At 35.7% G+C, this 19,462-nt stretch overlaps 1 protein-coding gene across 3 annotated transcripts in view; it reads right to left on the reverse strand.

Annotated features, from left to right (window-relative positions):
• The window catches only part of LOC134270349 (glutamate receptor ionotropic, kainate 3-like), a 42,110-nt gene extending 26,079 nt beyond the window's left edge, over positions 1-16,031 (reverse strand). For all 3 annotated transcript variants that reach the window (XM_062752588.1, XM_062752587.1, XM_062752586.1), the window contains exon 1: positions 15,550-16,031. In XM_062752588.1, coding sequence (XP_062608572.1) covers positions 15,550-15,625 — 76 coding nt within the window. In that variant the 5' untranslated portion in view covers positions 15,626-16,031. The remainder of the gene's footprint in view (positions 1-15,549) is intronic.
• Positions 16,032-19,462: the final 3,431 nt, after the last annotated feature.

Raw genomic sequence — 19,462 nt, forward strand, 5'->3', positions numbered from 1 at the left:
AGTTACAAGTAATCCAGAATTTTTTTCCCTCACTACTCTTTATATCTGAGTGTGGAGAAAGAGGCTTGGTAGAACATTAACTGCAATGTGTCTTTGTAAAAATTTTTATGAAAGTAAAATTGACTAAATGAAATTATACATTGAACATTTCCACAATCCCTTTATCATATAATGTGCTGGACGACTGACATTGTTCATTCTGAGTGACAAAATAAAAAAAAAATGTCATAAATAATTGTTAATTGATTTAGAGGAAGGCAAACATAGTTAATCTAAATCAATGCAACACTGCAGTTGAAAAATAAAATGTGCATGATTTGCACTTATGGAATATTAAGATTGATTGTGAAACGAGACACATTGTAATGTAGAGAGGAATCTTTACCGTAATGATGTTTGTGCATATTTTACTGAGAATATTGCCATATTAATTTCGATTCTTTTTCTGTTATTTCATTATACCGCCTGCACAATGTTAGGGCATGTATTGGAAATCCATTACAAGAATACCATATAACATTCTCTCGAGATGAAAGCCTGTATTAGACTTATCTTAAAGCTATGTTATTTCACTTACATTAGTTGATTAAGCAATTAAGTGTCAAAAAAAAAATCTTAATTTGGATAAGTGAGTGGTATCTAATGTTAAACCATGATCCTTAAACTTTGTGGAACATAAAAAGGGTCTAAATGTTAATTACAATGGCTTTGTGTCACCGTTTGATTAATGACACTCGTCAAATTTACCTAAAAATCGAACCAAGAACGGTATGCAAACAATATTTTTCCAGGTTGATTAGCTTCTTTAAATACATTCAAGCAAGTATTTAAATAATGCGGGAATAATAAAACAACGCCCGTCCCTTTGCTTTTGTCAGCAAAATGTACATTTCATCAATGAAGTTGAACAAAGAGATATTAACAAATAAATGTTAAATTTAATTAGATTTTATTCATGCTACCGGTACGCTTCTCTCAGTTTAGAAAGTTCTGCTTTTATAATTTATTGGTAGAAAACCCTTGCAAACAATTATTAGACTTTAGATCCAATATTTTCCTGTGGGTGTCCTGTAGCACCAGCAATTTTTTGGAATACATGTGTTCTATTCGTGGTAGGGGATTCTGGTTTTGCATTATTATCATCAAAAAATACATTTTATTTATTTTGATATTTCTTTTTGTATGTGTGTGTGTTTGTGTTGCCTAACTTGTAAAAAAGTATAAACTATAAATACATGTAAGCTAGGTCAAGTTATATCAAGTCGTCATAGGTAAGTCATTTGTATAACTGTTCATAAATATTTAGTTATCTGCTCTCCTCGGCCTTTTCGATATCCTTGATAATACAACCACGGGTTGTTCAACAGAGGCGTTCTTGAAGACCCGAAGCTTAACATTGAATGCAAAGTAAGATATACATGTAACCTAAAATACATCGCAGACGAGACAGTCAACTCTGGCCAATATTTAAATTGATGGGAGGCGAAATCATATTAAACAACAAATTACATCTATTGATGTAAAGTTTTTTTTTTTTTTAGAGATTGTCGAGAAGTCCAAAAGATACAAAGTAGTACCACACTGGAATAATTCAAAAAGATGCAACTGAATCTACATATATCTTAAAATTATTAGATTCCCAAATTCATTAATAAAATATCATTAAACGACATATTGCATTCCATTGACAATAAAAAGCTCAGAAGTTTAACTATTCTGTATAATTGAGACCTTCCCTTCACCATCCACCCCCAAATCACTGTATTCCTAGGCCTATATTAGTAACTGATAAATTCAGCAAAATAGCTGTTTCGTGAATCTATTTCTATGTCTTATAATAGCTAAAGTGCAAGCTCACTTATCTTTTTAAAAGATACGTCTTTTGGAATAAGGCCCTCTGTATCATTAAGCCATACATGTTTAATTTTGCTTTTAGTACAGAGTGACCAGAGCTATATATTGCTGTAAAGGCTCTGCAAAGAGTAATGCACCGTCTGTGGGCGATTATTAAAGTGCCCTGTTCTATCTCCGTCCCAGCGAGCATAACTCCATAGTGTCAGACAAGCAATAATACAGAAACAGTGATGATCACTATCTAGCTGATCTGAATTATTTATTTAACCTGGAAGTTGTGATCCCAAAATAAACAATTCAATTTCAGCAAGGTAGCAAGAAACGGTCAATACGTAGGGTCAGAAACAACGAACTTTATCAACATCGTGTTTATGTAAGGTTAGAACAACGACCTTTACCAAGGCGTTCAGATTTTAGAACGCAGTTCGCAGTTCGCAATTCGCAATTCAAAAGTGAACTGCGTTCTAGAACGCAGTTCGCAATTCAAAATTTAAATATAACCTTTGGGTCTGAAATTTTGAGGATGGGGTACTAGGGGTCAGATACCACTTCTATGAAAAAATGGTGATGGTACCATCTCTAGTTTCCGAGATATGGTCCCCCAGTTTTTACCCCTATATTGTAATACTATACGAATAAACATCGGGCTAGGGGACATCGAAGTCCCCTACCCTGGGGTCTGAAATTTTGAGGGTGGGGCACTAGGGGTCAGATACTACTTCTATGAAAAAATGGTGATGGTACCATCTCTAGTTTCCGAGATATAGTCCCCCAGTTTTTACCCCTATATTGTAATACTATACGAATAAACATCGGGCTAGGGGACATCGAAGTCCCCTACCCTGGGGTCTGAAATTTTGAGGATGGGGCACTAAGGATCAGATACCACTTCTTTGAAAAAATGGTGATGGTACCATCTCCAGTTTCCGAGATATGGTCCCCCAGTTTTTACCCCTATATTGTAATACTATACGAATAAACATCGGGCTAGGGGACATCGAAGTCCCCTACCCTGGGGTCTGAAATTTTGAGGGTGGGGCACTAGGGGTCAGATACCACTTCTATGAAAAAATGGTGATGGTACCATCTCTTGTTTCCGAGATATGGTCCCCCAGTTTTTACCCCTATATTGTAATACTATACGAATAAACATCGGGCTAGGGGACATCGAAGTCCCCTACCCTGGGGTCTGAAATTTTGAGGGTGGGGCACTAGGGGTCAAATACCACTTCTTTGAAAAATGGTGATGGTACCATTTCTAGTTTCCGAGATATGGTCCCCCAGTTTTTACCCCTATATTGTAATACTATACGAATAAACATCGGGCTAGGGGACATCGAAGTCCCCTACCCTTTTACCACTTCTATGAAAAAATGGTGATGGTGTCCCCCAGTTTTTACCCCTATATAGGGGACATCGAAGTGGGTGAGGGTGGGGCACTAGGGATCAGATACCACTTCATGAAAAAATGGTGATGGTTTTCTAATATATGGTCCCCCAGTTTTTACCCCTATATTGTAATACTATACGAATAAACATCGGGCTAGGGGACATCGAAGTCCCCTACCCTGGGGTCTGAAATTTGAGGGTGGGGTACTAGGGATCAGATACCACTTCTATGAAAAAATGGTGATGGTACCATCTCAAGTTTCCGAGATATGGTCCCCCAGTTTTTACCCCTATATTGTAATACTATACGAATAAACATCTAGGGGACATCGAAGTCCCCTAGGTCTGAAATTTGAGGGTGGGGTACTAGGTTTCAGATACCACTTCTATGAAAAAATGGTGAGTATATCGGGCTGGGGGACATCGAAGTGGGGTCTGAAATTTTGAGGGTGGGGCACTAGGGGTCAGATACCACTTTTATGAAAAAATGGTGATAGTATCATCTCTAGTTTATGAGATATGGCCCTCCAGTTTTTAGCCCTACTATATGATACTACGTGTATATGAATAAACAGCGGGCTGTGGGACATCGAAGTCCCCTTACCCGGCTTCTGATATTGTTAGGGTTGGGTACAAGTTCCATATGACACACCTGAGTTATTTTAACCATGCTGTTCATTACCCCTAAGCTTGTTATTACCAAACCCCTACCACCAAGGGTAATGATTTAGATAATCTACCATAAGATGCTTGCATTTAAGTTTCAGTTTATCTGACCCTGACGTTCTTGAGAAGAATTGAAAGGAATTTCATATATATTTCAATGCAAAGTTTGATCCCCTAATCTGACCTTCGGTTAGAGTCTCCATAACCCTATTCCTGCCTTTTCGTGATGATCCCTAATTGCAAGGGAACCTGGCCCTTTAATTTGATAATTTAAAGTCCCTTTAAACAAGGATGCTCTCTACCAAGTTTGGCTAAAATTGGCCCAATAAATGATATTTAATGAGACTTTCACAGAATTTTTGTTATATATTGCCATTGTGGCCTCCAATTTGACTTTTTGATTGGACACATATTTTTGGTTTTCCAAGGCAAAACATTGACAGTGCCATTTTTCTATAGTATTAAAGAGTACCCATCTCTTATCCGCAACTCCTCCTATACCACGGAATAAAAGAACTACGCACGCTAACTCTTGATTTCTGTTTACATTTTAAAACCATTTAATTCAATATTGAGGACATTTGGCCATAAAATATTTGTTTAATACAAAGAACAATTCAATGATTAGTGATCATTTATTTAACACCTGTGCAAAAAAGTAAACCATACTAGTTCCAGCTCTTGAAATTAAGGGGGTATGCGATATTTTTTACTGAAATCGGGTTAAAGAGCATCACCATATTCTGAAATAGTGAAACAAAAAAGGCTTTGGTGTGATTATTTCAAATATCCAAACTTTTGAAAACTGATTTGGGGATAGGCAGGTGAACAATACTAACGTTAGCAGTTCTTTGATAATATTTACACAGATTCATTACATAATGCTACTGTGCACCTCATATTTTACTTTTTGATCTGACTCTTATTTCGGGTTTAGCTCAGTTCAAAGCTCAGTTTTAAAGTAACTCTCAAAGATATTTTCATCAAACTTCGTATGCTGATAAATATTGATGAGAGCTGTGCAATTGCATCAAAATTTATTTTTACCTTTCCTTTGACATTGACCTCAATTTTCTTATATTAGTGTTTAGGTCAGTTTTAAAGAAACCACACAAGATGGTGTTGCAAAACTTTACATGTTGATACATACTGATGAGAGCTATGAAACTGCATCAACTTATTTGACCTTAACCTTTTCTTTGACCTTGACCACACTTTCCTTAAATAAGTGTTTAGTTAGTTTAAAAAAAACAATTCAAGATATTTTTTCAAACTTCATGTACTGATACATAATAATGGGAGCTTTTCAATTGCATCAACATTTTAGACCTTGATCTTTCCTTTGACCTTGACCTCACTTTTCTGAAATGAGTGTTTTGTTAGTTTTAAACATACTATTCAAGGTGGTTTAATCAAACTTCACATGTTGGTACATATACCGATGAGAGCTATGCAAATGCATCAAACTTTTTGACACTGAACATTCCTTGACCTTTACTACACTTTTCTTAAATTGGTGTTTAGCTAAGTTTGATAGAAACCATCCAAGAATTTTTATCAAACTTCATATACTGATACATACTAATGAAAGCTATTCAACTGCATCAACATTTTTTACCTTGACCTTTCCTTTGAACTTTCACCACACTTTTCTTATATTAGTGTTAAACTCAGTTTTAAAGAAACCATCCGAGATATTTTATCAAACTTCATATACTGATGAGAACTATTCAACTGCATCAACAATTTTGACCTTGACCTTTCCTTTGACCTCACTTTTCCAAAATTAGTGTCAATCTTAATATGCTGATACATACTAATGTAAGCATTTCAACTACATCAACATTTCGTTTTTGACATTTCATTTGACCTCGAACTCATTTTTATCAAATTGTGTTTAAACTTAAAATTTAATTTTATTAAAACATTAATAATGTTTTTTTCAACTTTATATGCTGATACATACGGATGAGAATTGTTCAACTGTATCAGAAGTTTTTGACCATGACCTTTCATTTGACCCTGACCTCACTTTTCTGAAACTTCATATGCTGATACATACTGATGTGAGTAATTCAACTGCATCACTTTTCAAGATATTCTGAACAAATTTCATACAAATTTTCATGTTGCATTACTAATACCCCGGTATACCTTCGGCGGGGCATTTATGTCCTATGGACATATTTCTATTTTCTTCCTGTGACACTGAACGTGCACAAAAAAAAAACATGAATAAAGATCGAGTCAAACCTTCAAGTCATTAGCAATCTTTTTATAAAAAAAAAAAACACACCAAATTTATCCATAAGTAAGATATGGACTAAATCACAAATTATGCACTTTCTCTTTTAGTCACATTGAACTTGCACAAAATAATTTGAATCAAGGTCATAACACACCGTTAAGTCATTAGCAATCTTTGTGTTAAGTGGTAGATTCAGTTTTTTTTGGCATAGAAAATATAATTATGAACTTTTTCTTAAAGTTGAACTTGAACTTGCAAAAAATAATGTACTTAAGTAAAGTCATGGCACAACCTCAGGTCATAAGCAATCTTAGTGTAAAATGGAACTCACTAAGTGTATACATAAGATATTGACCGGACACAATTAATGAAAAAGTTTCTTCCAGTGACCTTAAACTTGCCAAATGACCTTAGGATAAGGTCATGGCACATCCTTAGGTCATGGCAATTTTTGTAGGAAGACGTATATTCTTTAGTTTCATCAAAAGATATATGTGGACCGGACCCGTTTGTACATGTAACCAGACAGCTATACAGACAGACAGACGGCTAGACGGACAAGTTAAATCGTATATACACCTCAAAACTTCGTTTGTTGGATAAAAAGATGAAAAAGAAAACTTATGGCTTATACAAATTATTTTTATTTTCAGTTAAAAAGTTAACAAACGTACCTGGTAGTCCTTTCATATTGTCAATCCATTTATTTATCGACTCCACAAAAAAGAGTATTTTGCATTTCTGTGAAGTCTATATACATAACTATATCTATGAATAAACATTATGAAAGGGCAATATCGGTATATTATCAAACAAAAGTTGATAATGAAATTTTAACAACTTAAAAAAATAAACTTAGATTTTAAATCTTGCTATATAAAATTTTCATATTCATGGAGAAAGAAATCTAAAAAAAATTATAAGAACACTTTTATTATAAATCATATACAAAATACTGGATATCCTCTTCCACTTTATTTATTTCTAAATTCTTCTTCTGTAACTCCCCCCCTCCCCTTTTTTTGTTTTTGATTGCTGGATTCTTATTAAAATGGTAAACCCCTAAAACCCTAATTACTAAATTATACACATGTACATGTAGATCTAATCTGTCATATTTGAGAAGACATTTTTTTGTTAAAAAAATATAATTCCGAAATGACTATATAGTTGAAATGAAATTTCAGACGTGAATAACATTACAGTTATTGAAGAAAATATAAAAATCAAAATAATCGGAAAATAAACACGACTTCATTTTTTCGAATTTCTGGTGTAAATTCAGAGACAATGCGATAAATTATTTACGAGTATTACAAGTGGAAGCTAAAGATAGTTTCGTATAAAATCCAAGGGGTTTTTCCCTAAGAGAAGAATGACAAGAATGGGTTTTCCTGCTATTTATAGGAATGAAGAACATGTCTTCAAAATATGGAGCCCATTTTTTCATAGAAGTGGTATTTGGCCCCTAGTACCCCACCCCCAAAATGTTTCGATGTCCCCGAGCCCGATATATTCGTATTATATATAGTAGGGCTAAAAACTAGAAATCCATATCTCGGAAACAAGAGATGGTACCATCACCATTTTTTCATAGAAGTGGTATTTGGCCCCTAGTACCCCACCCCCAAAATTTCAGACCCCAGGGTAGGGGACTTCGATGTCCCCGAGCCCGATGCTTATTCGTATAGTATTATATAGTAGGGCTAAAAACTAGAAATCCATATCTCGGAAACAAGAGATGGTACCATCACCATTTTTTCATAGAAGTGGTATTTGGCCCCTAGTACCCCACCCCCAAAATTTCAGACCCCAGGGTAGGGGACTTCGATGTTAGCCCGATGTTTTATTCGTATAGTATTATATAGTAGGGCTAAAAACTAGAAATCCATATCTCGGAAACAAGAGATGGTACCATCACCATTTTTTCATAGAAGTGGTATTTGGCCCCTAGTACCCCACCCCCAAAATTTCAGACCCCAGGGTAGGGGACTTCGATGTCCCCGAGCCCGATGTTTATTCGTATAGTATTATATAGTAGGGCTAAAAACTAGAAGTCCATATCTCGGAAACAAGAGATGGTACCATCACCATTTTTTCATAGAAGTGGTATTTGGCCCCTAGTACCCCACCCCCAAAATTTCAGACCCCAGGGTAGGGGACTTCGATGTCCCCCAGCCCGATGTTTATTCGTATAGTATTATATAGTAGGGCTAAAAACTAGAAGTCCATATCTCGGAAACAAGAGATGGTACCATCACCATTTTTTCATAGAAGTGGTATTTGGCCCCTAGTACCCCACCCCCAAAATTTCAGACCCCAGGGTAGGGGACTTCGATGTCCCCAAGCCCGATGTTTATTCGTATAGTATTATATAGTAGGGCTAAAAACTAGAAGTCCATATCTCGGAAACAAGAGATGGTACCATCACCATTTTTTCATAGAAGTGGTATCTGACACATAGTAACCCAACCTCGGACCTTCAGACCCCAGGGTAGGGGACTTCGATGTCCCCGAGCCCGACGTTTATTCGTATATTATTATATAGTAGGGCTAAAAACTAGAAGTCCATATCTCGGAAACAAGAGATGGTACCATCACCATTTTTTCATAGAAGTGATATTTGGCCCCTAGTACCCCACCCCCAAAATTTCAGACCCCAGGGTAGGGGACTTCGATGTCCCCGAGCCCGATGCTTATTCGTATAGTATTATATAGTAGGGCTAAAAACTAGAAGTCCATATCTCGGAAACAAGAGATGGTATCATCACCATTTTTTCATAGAAGTGGTATTTGGCCCCTAGTACCCCACCCCCAAAATTTTAGACCCCAGGGTAGGGGACTTCGATGTCCCCGAGCCCGATGCTTATTCGTATAGTATTATATAGTAGGGCTAAAAACTAGAAGTCCATATCTCGGAAACAAGAGATGGTACCATCACCATTTTTTCATAGAAGTGGTATTTGGCCCCTAGTACCCCACCCCCAAAATTTCAGACCCCAGGGTAGGGGACTTCGATGTCCCCGAGCCCGATGCTTATTCGTATAGTATTATATAGTAGGGCTAAAAACTAGAAGTCCATATCTCGGAAACAAGAGATGGTACCATCACCATTTTTTCATAGAAGTGGTATTTGGCCCCTAGTACCCCACCCCCAAAATTTCAGACCCCAGGGTAGGGGACTTCGATGTCCCCGAGCCCGATGCTTATTCGTATAGTATTATATAGTAGGGCTAAAAACTAGAAGTCCATATCTCGGAAACAAGAGATGGTACCATCACCATTTTTTCATAGAAGTGGTATTTGGCCCCTAGTACCCCACCCCCAAAATTTCAGACCCCAGGGTAGGGGACTTCGATGTCCCCGAGCCCGATGCTTATTCGTATAGTATTATATAGTAGGGCTAAAAACTAGAAGTCCATATCTCGGAAACAAGAGATGGTACCATCACCATTTTTTCATAGAAGTGGTATTTGGCCCCTAGTACCCAACCCCCAAAATTTCAGACCCCAGGGTAGGGGACTTCGATGTCCCCGAGCCCGATGTTTATTCGTATAGTATTATATAGTAGGGCTAAAAACTAGAAGTCCATATCTCGGAAACAAGAGATGGTACCATCACCTTTTTTTCAAAGAAGTGGTATTTGGCCCCTAGTACCCCACCCCCAAAATTTCAGACCCCAGGGTAGGGGACTTCGATGTCCCCGAGCCCGATGCTTATTCGTATAGTATTATATAGTGGGGCTAAAAACTAGAAGTCCATATCTCGGAAACAAGAGATGGTACCATCACCATTTTTTCATAGAAGTGGTATCTGGCCCCTAGTACCCCACCCCCAAAATTTCAGACCACTCAGCTTATGTTTAAATTTTGAATTGCGAACTGCGTTCTAGAACGCAATTCACTTTTGAATTGCGAATAACGAACTGCGTTCTAAAATCTGAATGCCCTTTACCAACATAGTGTTTAAATACGGACAGCAATAAAAAATATCTTTATCAACATCATGCATCTAGCAAGAAACGGGCAAAATATAGAGTTAAAATGCCAACTTCATTTTGACATGATGTCACAGTTGACAATTTTCACAAGCACCGTGTTTCTAGCAAGAGATGTGAAATAAGTAGGGTAAGAAAGTACAACCATTATCAACATCTTGTTTACAGCAATGAAATATGGAGGTGACAAACAGTATGCGGAAAGTCCATTCAAACTTTACAAATAAGGATCATAGAAATCACGGCCTAAAAGTCAGAAGAGATAAGGCCAGGTTTCATGGAGGAGTAAGCAATCCAAACTGACCGGTGCCGGTCGCATCCGCCGCGCGCTTATTGTCATGGTCGGGACAAACGGAAAATCCGAAAACAATTCAGTGTGTGAAAAATGGCTTACGATTCATATGAAAAACGTCCATCAACATCTAACTTAATATTAAGATAGATTGTATTTGCTGTCAGGGTCATTGTATCGACCATAGAACTTTGCCAAATGATATGGCTTTAAAAGGGTTTGTTGTTGGTTTTTTTGTTTTGTTTCAGCAACTTATTTTTCAATAGCCTGCTTGCCTCGTTTTAGCAATTTTTCGTAAGTAAAACATTCTCTTGTAGAACAAATATACTTAGATACATAATCGTTAATGCAGGTGATAAGGATATATTGCTACATCAGCAAGGAGAAGTGATGATATAAGAGTTGACATCGCGTTTATCATAAAGCTTTGTTTGTTAATTGCTATTAACGTCTTTTTCTAGTAAAATATTTAAATATTAAATAGGTGTTTCAGACTCTGTGGTATCTTTTATTCCAAGCTCCCAGGGATAGATTGAGTCAACACATAAATGGAGCTAACTATTATTAAATGTTAACATATATAGTAACATTAATGCTGCGAGAATAGGCAACACAACTAACAAGTCAAATAGTGTTCTCAGTTTATGGTCTTGAGGCCCTGCATGCAATTTTCATATTTAAATTACGTATATAACTGCATTTTGATGATTTTTTCTTTATTATTTCATACTTTTTAAAACATGCAAGAGCATGCTCTACGAATGAACATTTTCTAAAACGAGGTAAATTATTGACAAACAAGTTGATGAAACAAAAAGTTCAGCAGTTTCGTTTAAAGTTATCATTTCGTAAGTTCTATGGTCGATACAATGACCTTGTCTGCAGATACAACTTATCTTTGAGTCAAATCCTGACTGACGTTTTTCATACTCATTGTTAGTTCATTATTTGTACACTGAATTTACAACAGATTTTTTCCGTTATTTACCAATCATGACAAGGAGCACGCGGTGGGTGTGACCGGTCGGCAGGGGATGCTCACTCCTCCATGGCACCTGATCCCACCTCCGAAGTTTTGGAGGTCTGTGTTTGCTCTGTTCCTATTTTGTATTGTTAATGGACTTTTGATCTTGAATACTGTTTGTTATCTTCATATGTTTCATGCAAAGGTTATCGTTCTCGCCCAGTGTCTCATTACTTTAAAAATCACTTCAATATCGAGTCCTTTAACTTAGTTTTAGTTAACGAGGAGGTACAATACAAATCCATCAGGTAAAAAAGTTTGCTTCAGACATTAACAATAGTGACATTTCAAAAAATAAATGTTTCAATGTAGTTAACTTGTTCAATAACTAGAATAAAGGAGGATTTCCATTACCCTAGCCTCGCTTCTGTAGGATTTGGATGACTTTAGTGCAAAACATTCAAAGCATCTCCTATCATCCCTGTGTTAAGGGAGATTTTGCAGCCTATCTGGTGTCAATAAACATGTCGCAATTAATTTCCATCTATCCATAACCTCCATTTTTATTGAATCTATCGCGGTTTATTCCACTTTGCTGTCGATTCGATTTACAAGAGAAGCTAAGATGAACATATTGGCACCGACAGAGAGAGAGACTTTTTGTGCTCCCTGTGATACATCATTCCGGGGAAATCAGAGACGAATCTGAATCCTATGTGGAGAGCCTCGCTCGGAGACCGGTCGATTTCAATCTGACCGTTTCCTGATGACCATTCTGCCGAAGAGATTCTCCGTACGTGGCATGACAACGCTGTCTTGCTTCTTCGGAGTCCTTATGAATATTAATGAAGCTTATTTTTCGTTACTTTCCACATCTTTACTTTTTCGAAAATACGGCTAATAATCAGAAGCTGACCGGCACTTACAATCCGGGCCTGCTGTATTAGCTTCTCGATTTATTCATTACTGGACGAAAGGGATTATGTAAATGACCTTTTAGGAAAATCATTTCTTGCCTAAGACAGCGAAAAATGGAGGAGTGGCAATCTGAAGCTGCCATTTTGTGATTGGGAACTCTTCTGCGAGTCACTGCTGGCATCTATTGTCAGCTCATGTCTCTCTGGGGTGAACCTGACTACGGACTGGATAGATTATCATATCACCTCGTCTTCGATTCAAACACTCATGCAATGAATCGAATTATTTCTTAAAAGAAATTTCATAAGCACTTGTCAGATTTGAACGAGACCACTTCAAGATCTCGTTTTTTCTTAAAAGGTTTCAAGATCATGTCTGACTTCCAATGAAAACTAGATAAGACGTTAACTTAATTATTGTTTGGGTTCATATTTTCCCTCAAGTTGCAATTTCACCTACAATCTAAAGCATTATCCAGATACACTATTCCCTACATTTATAGTGTTAAAATAATGTTTAACTTGCGGAATTACGAAAAAGGCAATTTTGATTTAGCACAAAATGTTTTCCTCTGAAGAACGAAAGTGCAATGTTGTCACCCTATAGACTCCGTAGGGAGAAAAAAATCATACAGAAAGATTTGTGATGCATGGATCGAAAAAAACGACTCCAATAAAATAAAAGGAAATGGTTATATTCTAACAAAGAGCAATTGATTCCTCACTGTCTTAAAAGCTTGTCAAGAATCTTCCAGAAGACGGTACTGAGATCTCCTCAAAATGTCCACCCACGGAGGCCATACACGTGCTGTTGTGATATATATCTCATTTTCATTTTGCTCTCAAAACTCAGAGATCATGCCCTTTGATAAATGCATATGTACTCTGCTATTGTTGCGGTTTTTCTATATAACAGAGATACCGGTGATGTCACCTGGAAATTAATTGGAAATATTCCTCTGCGAGTAATCGCAGGTCGTTAGAATTACAAACATTCTTAATTATTCATAAATAGCTAGAAGAGATGACGACTGCTAAGACAATGTTTAAATCCGATGATGATCTATAATTGGTTATTTTATCAGGTCTTTCGTGTACAAGGAATTCGGTCTTTTTTTAGCACTGTATGGCGAAAAGTAAGTTTCATTTTTTCTTCAAAAAGTAAGTTGCATCTGCAGTATATAAATCTTTAAATTATTACAACAAAGCTTAAATGCAGACGATTCCGAAGGGGAACAGTCCAAGTTCAAGGTCACATGAAACGTCGTTCAACATATGTGTTGTATCTCTTTTTTAAAATCAAATTAAAAATATTTAAAATTTTCATTCTTTTGTTAAACTTTCGAAGTTGCTTTCTGTGTGTTTAAAAAAAAAAAACTTACTTCACCAAAAATTGTGAAATTGGCAATTCAATAAATTAAGGTTATTAATAAGGATTATATAAGAAATATCACCCTCTGGTGTCTTGCAAAAATGGTAACGTACCTCAATATTTTGTCAGGTAACTTGTTTTACTAATATAATACCCCAAAGACAAATTCTTGGAGAAAAATATTTTGTCTGAGCTAAAAATATTAAAAAGAATAATTTATTGTCTGCACCAGAAATAGACCCTTCTCAACTTCTGACGCTTAGGGGAGGAAACCATTATGTCAGTTGCTCGAAATTTTTTTTTTATATCGACAATCGAAAAGATAAGTATCATAATCTCATATTGATCTGTAATGTGAGATAACGTCTACAAACATATGTAGAAGCAGAGCGTGTTGACATATAGTCGCACCAGGAAACAGCTGGTGGTTCAGAGAAAGACTAACGGATCGCCCATTTTATATGCTATAACAGGTGCTCTTCGACATAATAAAGTCTTTTGTTATAAACAGTACATGGGATAATCGAGTTACACTTCATTTAACACATCATATATTATGGATTTGATATTGAAATTTTATTCTAAAAACATTATTCAGCTGAAAAAGGTAACAGGTCTTTTTTACTTCTCTAATGGAATCCATCATAGATTTACGCTGAATATTTTTAATGGCGTAAAGAAGTGATAAAAGTTGGTTTTCATTATTTTAGACTGAATGAGTAAAAGAAAATAATAATAAAAGATGTACCTATTTATTATCAAATGTTCAACGTCAAATAAAGCAAACCTTACAGAAGTACTCTACCGAGTTTAATTGTGTGATCCACGTGGTATTTAATTAGCTTGATAAGACCATCCCTGAGATCAAAGACGTAGTAATAAGCGCATCATGAAAATTCAGGAGGAAAACGAGAGTTTGAATTAAACTATTTATCCGTGGACATATTGTTGCATGTTTGTTAAAATTAGTTTATGCAGCATTTACATTCTCTGACACTCGAAGGAAACAGCCCGCTGTCATCTCTACAGACTTGTCAATAGAACTGCAGAAAAAAGAGTTTAAACAAATAACCAGGAAATGGAATTATTTCGTCAGAGTCCGTGTGATTAGGTTTCTGAGAGTTTCAGGATTAGTCATTTTGTACGCTTTCTACAAGGAAACATTTCAATTTGATCTCAATTAGCAGGTCCTCAAACAACACATTTTTTCAAGAACACGTTCCACAGAAAATACATATAGTGTCAAAAAATGGCTGCATTAAACTTTCTCGCTTTCTCTCTCTTTCTCACACACAATTTATATGTACATGAATATTAATTTTGGTTATAGAAGATGAGGTACAAAGGCTTTTCAGATGCGATGCAATGGCTTCTTTTAATGCATTCTGCCTCTTTTCTTTAGTACATATTGATCGTATATTGTCCCTGAATTCTCTTTCGAAAAGGAACGCTGTTCGTAATTTTTGGCATAAATTAGGCAGTAAGAATAAAACTGCGTCAAGTAACAAATCATTTATGCTAAAGAATGAGATTTTTCATAATTTATTATATCTTTCTTATTTAAAGGCGTAATTTTATTGTGGATAAGTGATTTCCATGATGTATATTTATTACATTTTTTACGCTTGAAAATTCATTTCCATAAATTTTACGGTGCAAGAAAATAATTTCAATAATGGTTTGGCTATAAAATAGGATATACTTCATGAAATTTTAATTCAAAACCTATTTGTTTTCCCTAAATAGAATATTTGAAATATAATCTATATTCTAGCTTGCAGAAAAAAAATCGTTTATTATTATTTTTTTATTATGGAAAAAGGTTTGATTGATGATGTCTAGTAACTTACCGACTCTGTGTGGATTTTCCATGCACAAAGACACATGTGATAGAAGGAAAACAAGCGTCACGCCTAGGATCAGCATCGCTGAATATATACACCGTCCGCTGATGTAAAGGGGTGTAACTCACTCAACTCGGTCATGTTCTCAAAAAATCCGCCGCCAGAATAATATTTCTTTTGTCGAACAGAAAAATCGGGTAAACATACGGTTCCAGAGAATATCCATCGTGTTATTTGAAAACAACCACCAGAAATAGCATTATCGCTTGCCCTGTTTAATTAGGCTTTCTTCTTTTCCTCCTTAAATTGATTAGCAAAGAGGAGGACAAACATTTTTTCCCGGGATAAAAATCATAAGCAACTTGGGGTATAATCCCTCTCGCATAAATCCATCGGAGTACTTTGAATCAATCCACACGGAATCAGAATTAAGGTGCCTCCCGCCGCTGTTCGGAACTTACTAGCTACGTTGCTGTTACACTCAATGTTTACCACCATATGTCGTTGAAGTAAATAAGAAATCCTTAAAGTTCTGTTCAGTGTTGATCAATCGATCGATATTGAAAAGGTCCGATCAGTTCCGAGATCGTTTCCAGATATCGGATGCATTAATTATTTCCACTGCAAATGTTTATTTTCCATTTTGCTAATGGGTATCTTCATTTACATATAAACTGTTAAGTTTGTAACCGTAAGAAGTGTCTATTGAACGGGAAAAATAACAATCAAAAAAAATTTTCCTCTGATTTTACAAATTCAGAAAACACAGATCTCTACTTGGAAAAAAGAATGGCCTATGTAACGAATATTCATATATTCCCTGGATAATCTTAGTTCAGTGGACGAGAGCCGATACAAGGAGGGATAAATATATAATAATGTTGTTCATATTCGCTAATAGTAATCAGAGCTGAGAAATGTTTACCAATATCCCTGATGGAGATGTTTGTCAGACGAAAGGGAGCAATTCTTGTTTACTTTAGAATACAGATAATTACTCTGAAACCAAGTCCAACCCGAGTTCATTTTTAGTTGTTTTTTTTTTTTTCATTTATCTAATGAGATCTCATCACAGAAAAAAAATATTTGAAAATTAATAAGCCTTTTTTCTTGAAGAATAGATAAAATAAAGTGTATCATATCATATTATTCCTCGAAATTGTTGTTTATGTGTAAAGTATGTGTAGAGCACACGATGTTATTTATTGCCTTCCATAAGGCACCTTGAACTCACTTTTTAATTATGAAAGTTTTTTTTTTCTTAAAATTTTTAGCATAGAGTTTCGTTGATACCACTGAATCTCTTAAAATATATCTTTGCTTTCAGAATCTTGAAAAGAAAAAAATATCACTGCATATATATCCTTTTACCCAATCAATTATTAACTTTGAAGACAAAGTTCTTAATCATTCTAAATAATTAACGCCTCATTTATAAATTACTTTAAGGGGTTATCGAAGTAATCAACATAGCACTTTTTAAATGTCTAATGAGACTCCTTGGAAATTCACATTAAATTATTTCTAGGATCTACGAACTATTGTACCCTTTACAAGAATTCAGCAAGAACACTTCATTGTCGAAAATCGCATTCTAAGGCATTTTAAGCAACAAAGATATCATGCAAAGAACACATTACGGATTAGCTCTCGAGTCCTCGTCACAAATTCTGATTGATCGCCTCTGTTCAGAGTGAAAATGAGCAGCAAATCCTAGAGCAGATTCAGTAAATGAATTGTAAAATATAACTGACCAGAAAATTGACTACATTACAAAAATGTCATTCATTAAAAGACAGATCAGAAATATTTCTTGATTTCTAGTCTCATGGCAAGTATTGTCCATAGAGGAACGGAAGTATTACCTGCGCATGCGTCACTTTGTCCGGAATAACCACTTCTTTTTGATAGAAAGACATTAAAGTTCATACTTGATAAACATTTGCTTATGGTCTGTCCTGATGAATACAATGACCTAATAAGCAAGTACAGTTTATCATTAACTAGAAAGCTGACTGACGTTTTTCATACCAATTGCTTGACTGTTGGACCATAATTTGCAAATTGGGCTGTCTGCAGATTTTTCCCGTTTGCCCGAGTGTGAGCGGTCGGGGAGGGATGCTTACTCCTGTGGCACCTGATCTTACTAATGATGGTGTAGAGGTGTTTGTGCTGCCCTCGTTATGTTTTATTTCACTGGAATTTAGGCTTGAATTGATATCAGTATGTTCACTTTTTAAACAGATGTATGCTATTCACTGATGAAACATATGGAGATAACGAACAGTATTTAAGATCAAAAATTCGTAAAACAATACAAAAATACAAGCAGTGCAAACACGGACCTCCAAAACATCAGAGGTGGGACCAGGTGTTATGGAGGATTGAACATCCCCTGCCGACCGGTCACACCCGCCGTGTGCTCCTTGTCATGATCGGGAAATAACGGAAAAATCTGTCGTCGATTCAGTGTATTAATAATGGACTAACAGTTAGTATAAAAACCGCCAGTCAGCATTTGACTCAATGATAAATTGTATTTGCTGACAAGGTCATTGTATCGACCATAGAACTTACGAAATGATGACTTTAAAGAAGACTGCTGATATTCTAGTTTCATCAACTTGTTTGTCAATAATTTACCTCCTTTAGAAATTGTTCATACGTAGAGCATGCTATTGCGTATGGCTAATCTAGATAAGTTCATGGTACATGTAAAAGGATTTCAATAACTTCTTTTAAGACAACATTTCGTAATTTCTGTGGTCGTTAAAGTGACCTTGCAAATAAATGCGACCTATCAAAGGGTTGTATATGTTGACGATATTTCATACAATACTTTAGGCCTTTGTTTTAATCCTTAAACCGGTCATAACGTTGGGCTCACAGTTGGTGTTACTTGTCAGCAAGAGATGTTCACAAATTTGCATTGTGTATAATTTATTAGGTTGTTAATTTCAGTTATGTTAATGTAACATTATGAAATTTATAACGTAATGGCGTTTATGTTTTTCTGTTGATTAGTTACAAAAGAGCATGTTCTGTGTTTGATCAATTTCTAAACCAAAGCATTTCTTTGGTTGCCATAATGGCAGTGCTTGTCAGTAAATAAAGCCCATGATTGAATGATACGTTGACTGACGTTTTATAAAAATTGTTAGACTTTTTAAATTTTATTCTTAATTTGACTATAGAATATTCCTTCTTCTTGATCAATACACAATTCTCTCAGTGGGTGTGACTGCTTACTCCTCCTACGCACCTGATCACACCTCTTGTATTTAAGAAATAAAGTCCGCGTTTTCGTGAATGTTTCGGAATAACCTAGCTCCGAGGTCGAGAAATGTTGTTAAAAAGATAAAAGCCGAGGCGTTAGCCGAGGCTTTTATATTTCAAACAACATTTCGAGACCGAGGAGGTTATTCTGCATCATTCACGACAACAAGGACTTTATTTCTATTCTACCAAGGACGATAAATACGGCAGATTGTTTCCTCTATAGAGAAACGAATTAGGTCACCATGTCTCGATTACGCTGTACTATTTAACACCAGAGAGAAATTTTGTTGACTTACCTATATATGGAATGCAGATATTTGAGCTTTCCTTGCATTAAAAACAGTCTTGTTTAATTACAAATTTGTTCGTAATATGTATTGATCAGTTAAAATGAATATACAAAAACAAAATCATGTTCTTGTTTTACTGCTAAAATCACGTTGTTTAATGTGTAGGGAGGTCCGTGGAATAGCCCCGCTTAGCTATAAAAACCGAAATTCATCAGCAACTTGATGCAATTTACAGTGTTTATACAGCAAAAGACGACACATCGATGCGGTCTAATCAAGTATTTCATTCTACAGCCAAACATGCATTTGAATTGTTCAGATTTGATACGTGTTTCTGATCTGATAATTTT

This window comes from Saccostrea cucullata, unplaced genomic scaffold (assembly GCF_032062105.1).
Source record: "Saccostrea cucullata isolate Sc308-1 unplaced genomic scaffold, CSIRO_AGI_Scuc_v1 ctg203, whole genome shotgun sequence".
Taxonomy (NCBI): domain Eukaryota; kingdom Metazoa; phylum Mollusca; class Bivalvia; order Ostreida; family Ostreidae; genus Saccostrea; species Saccostrea cuccullata.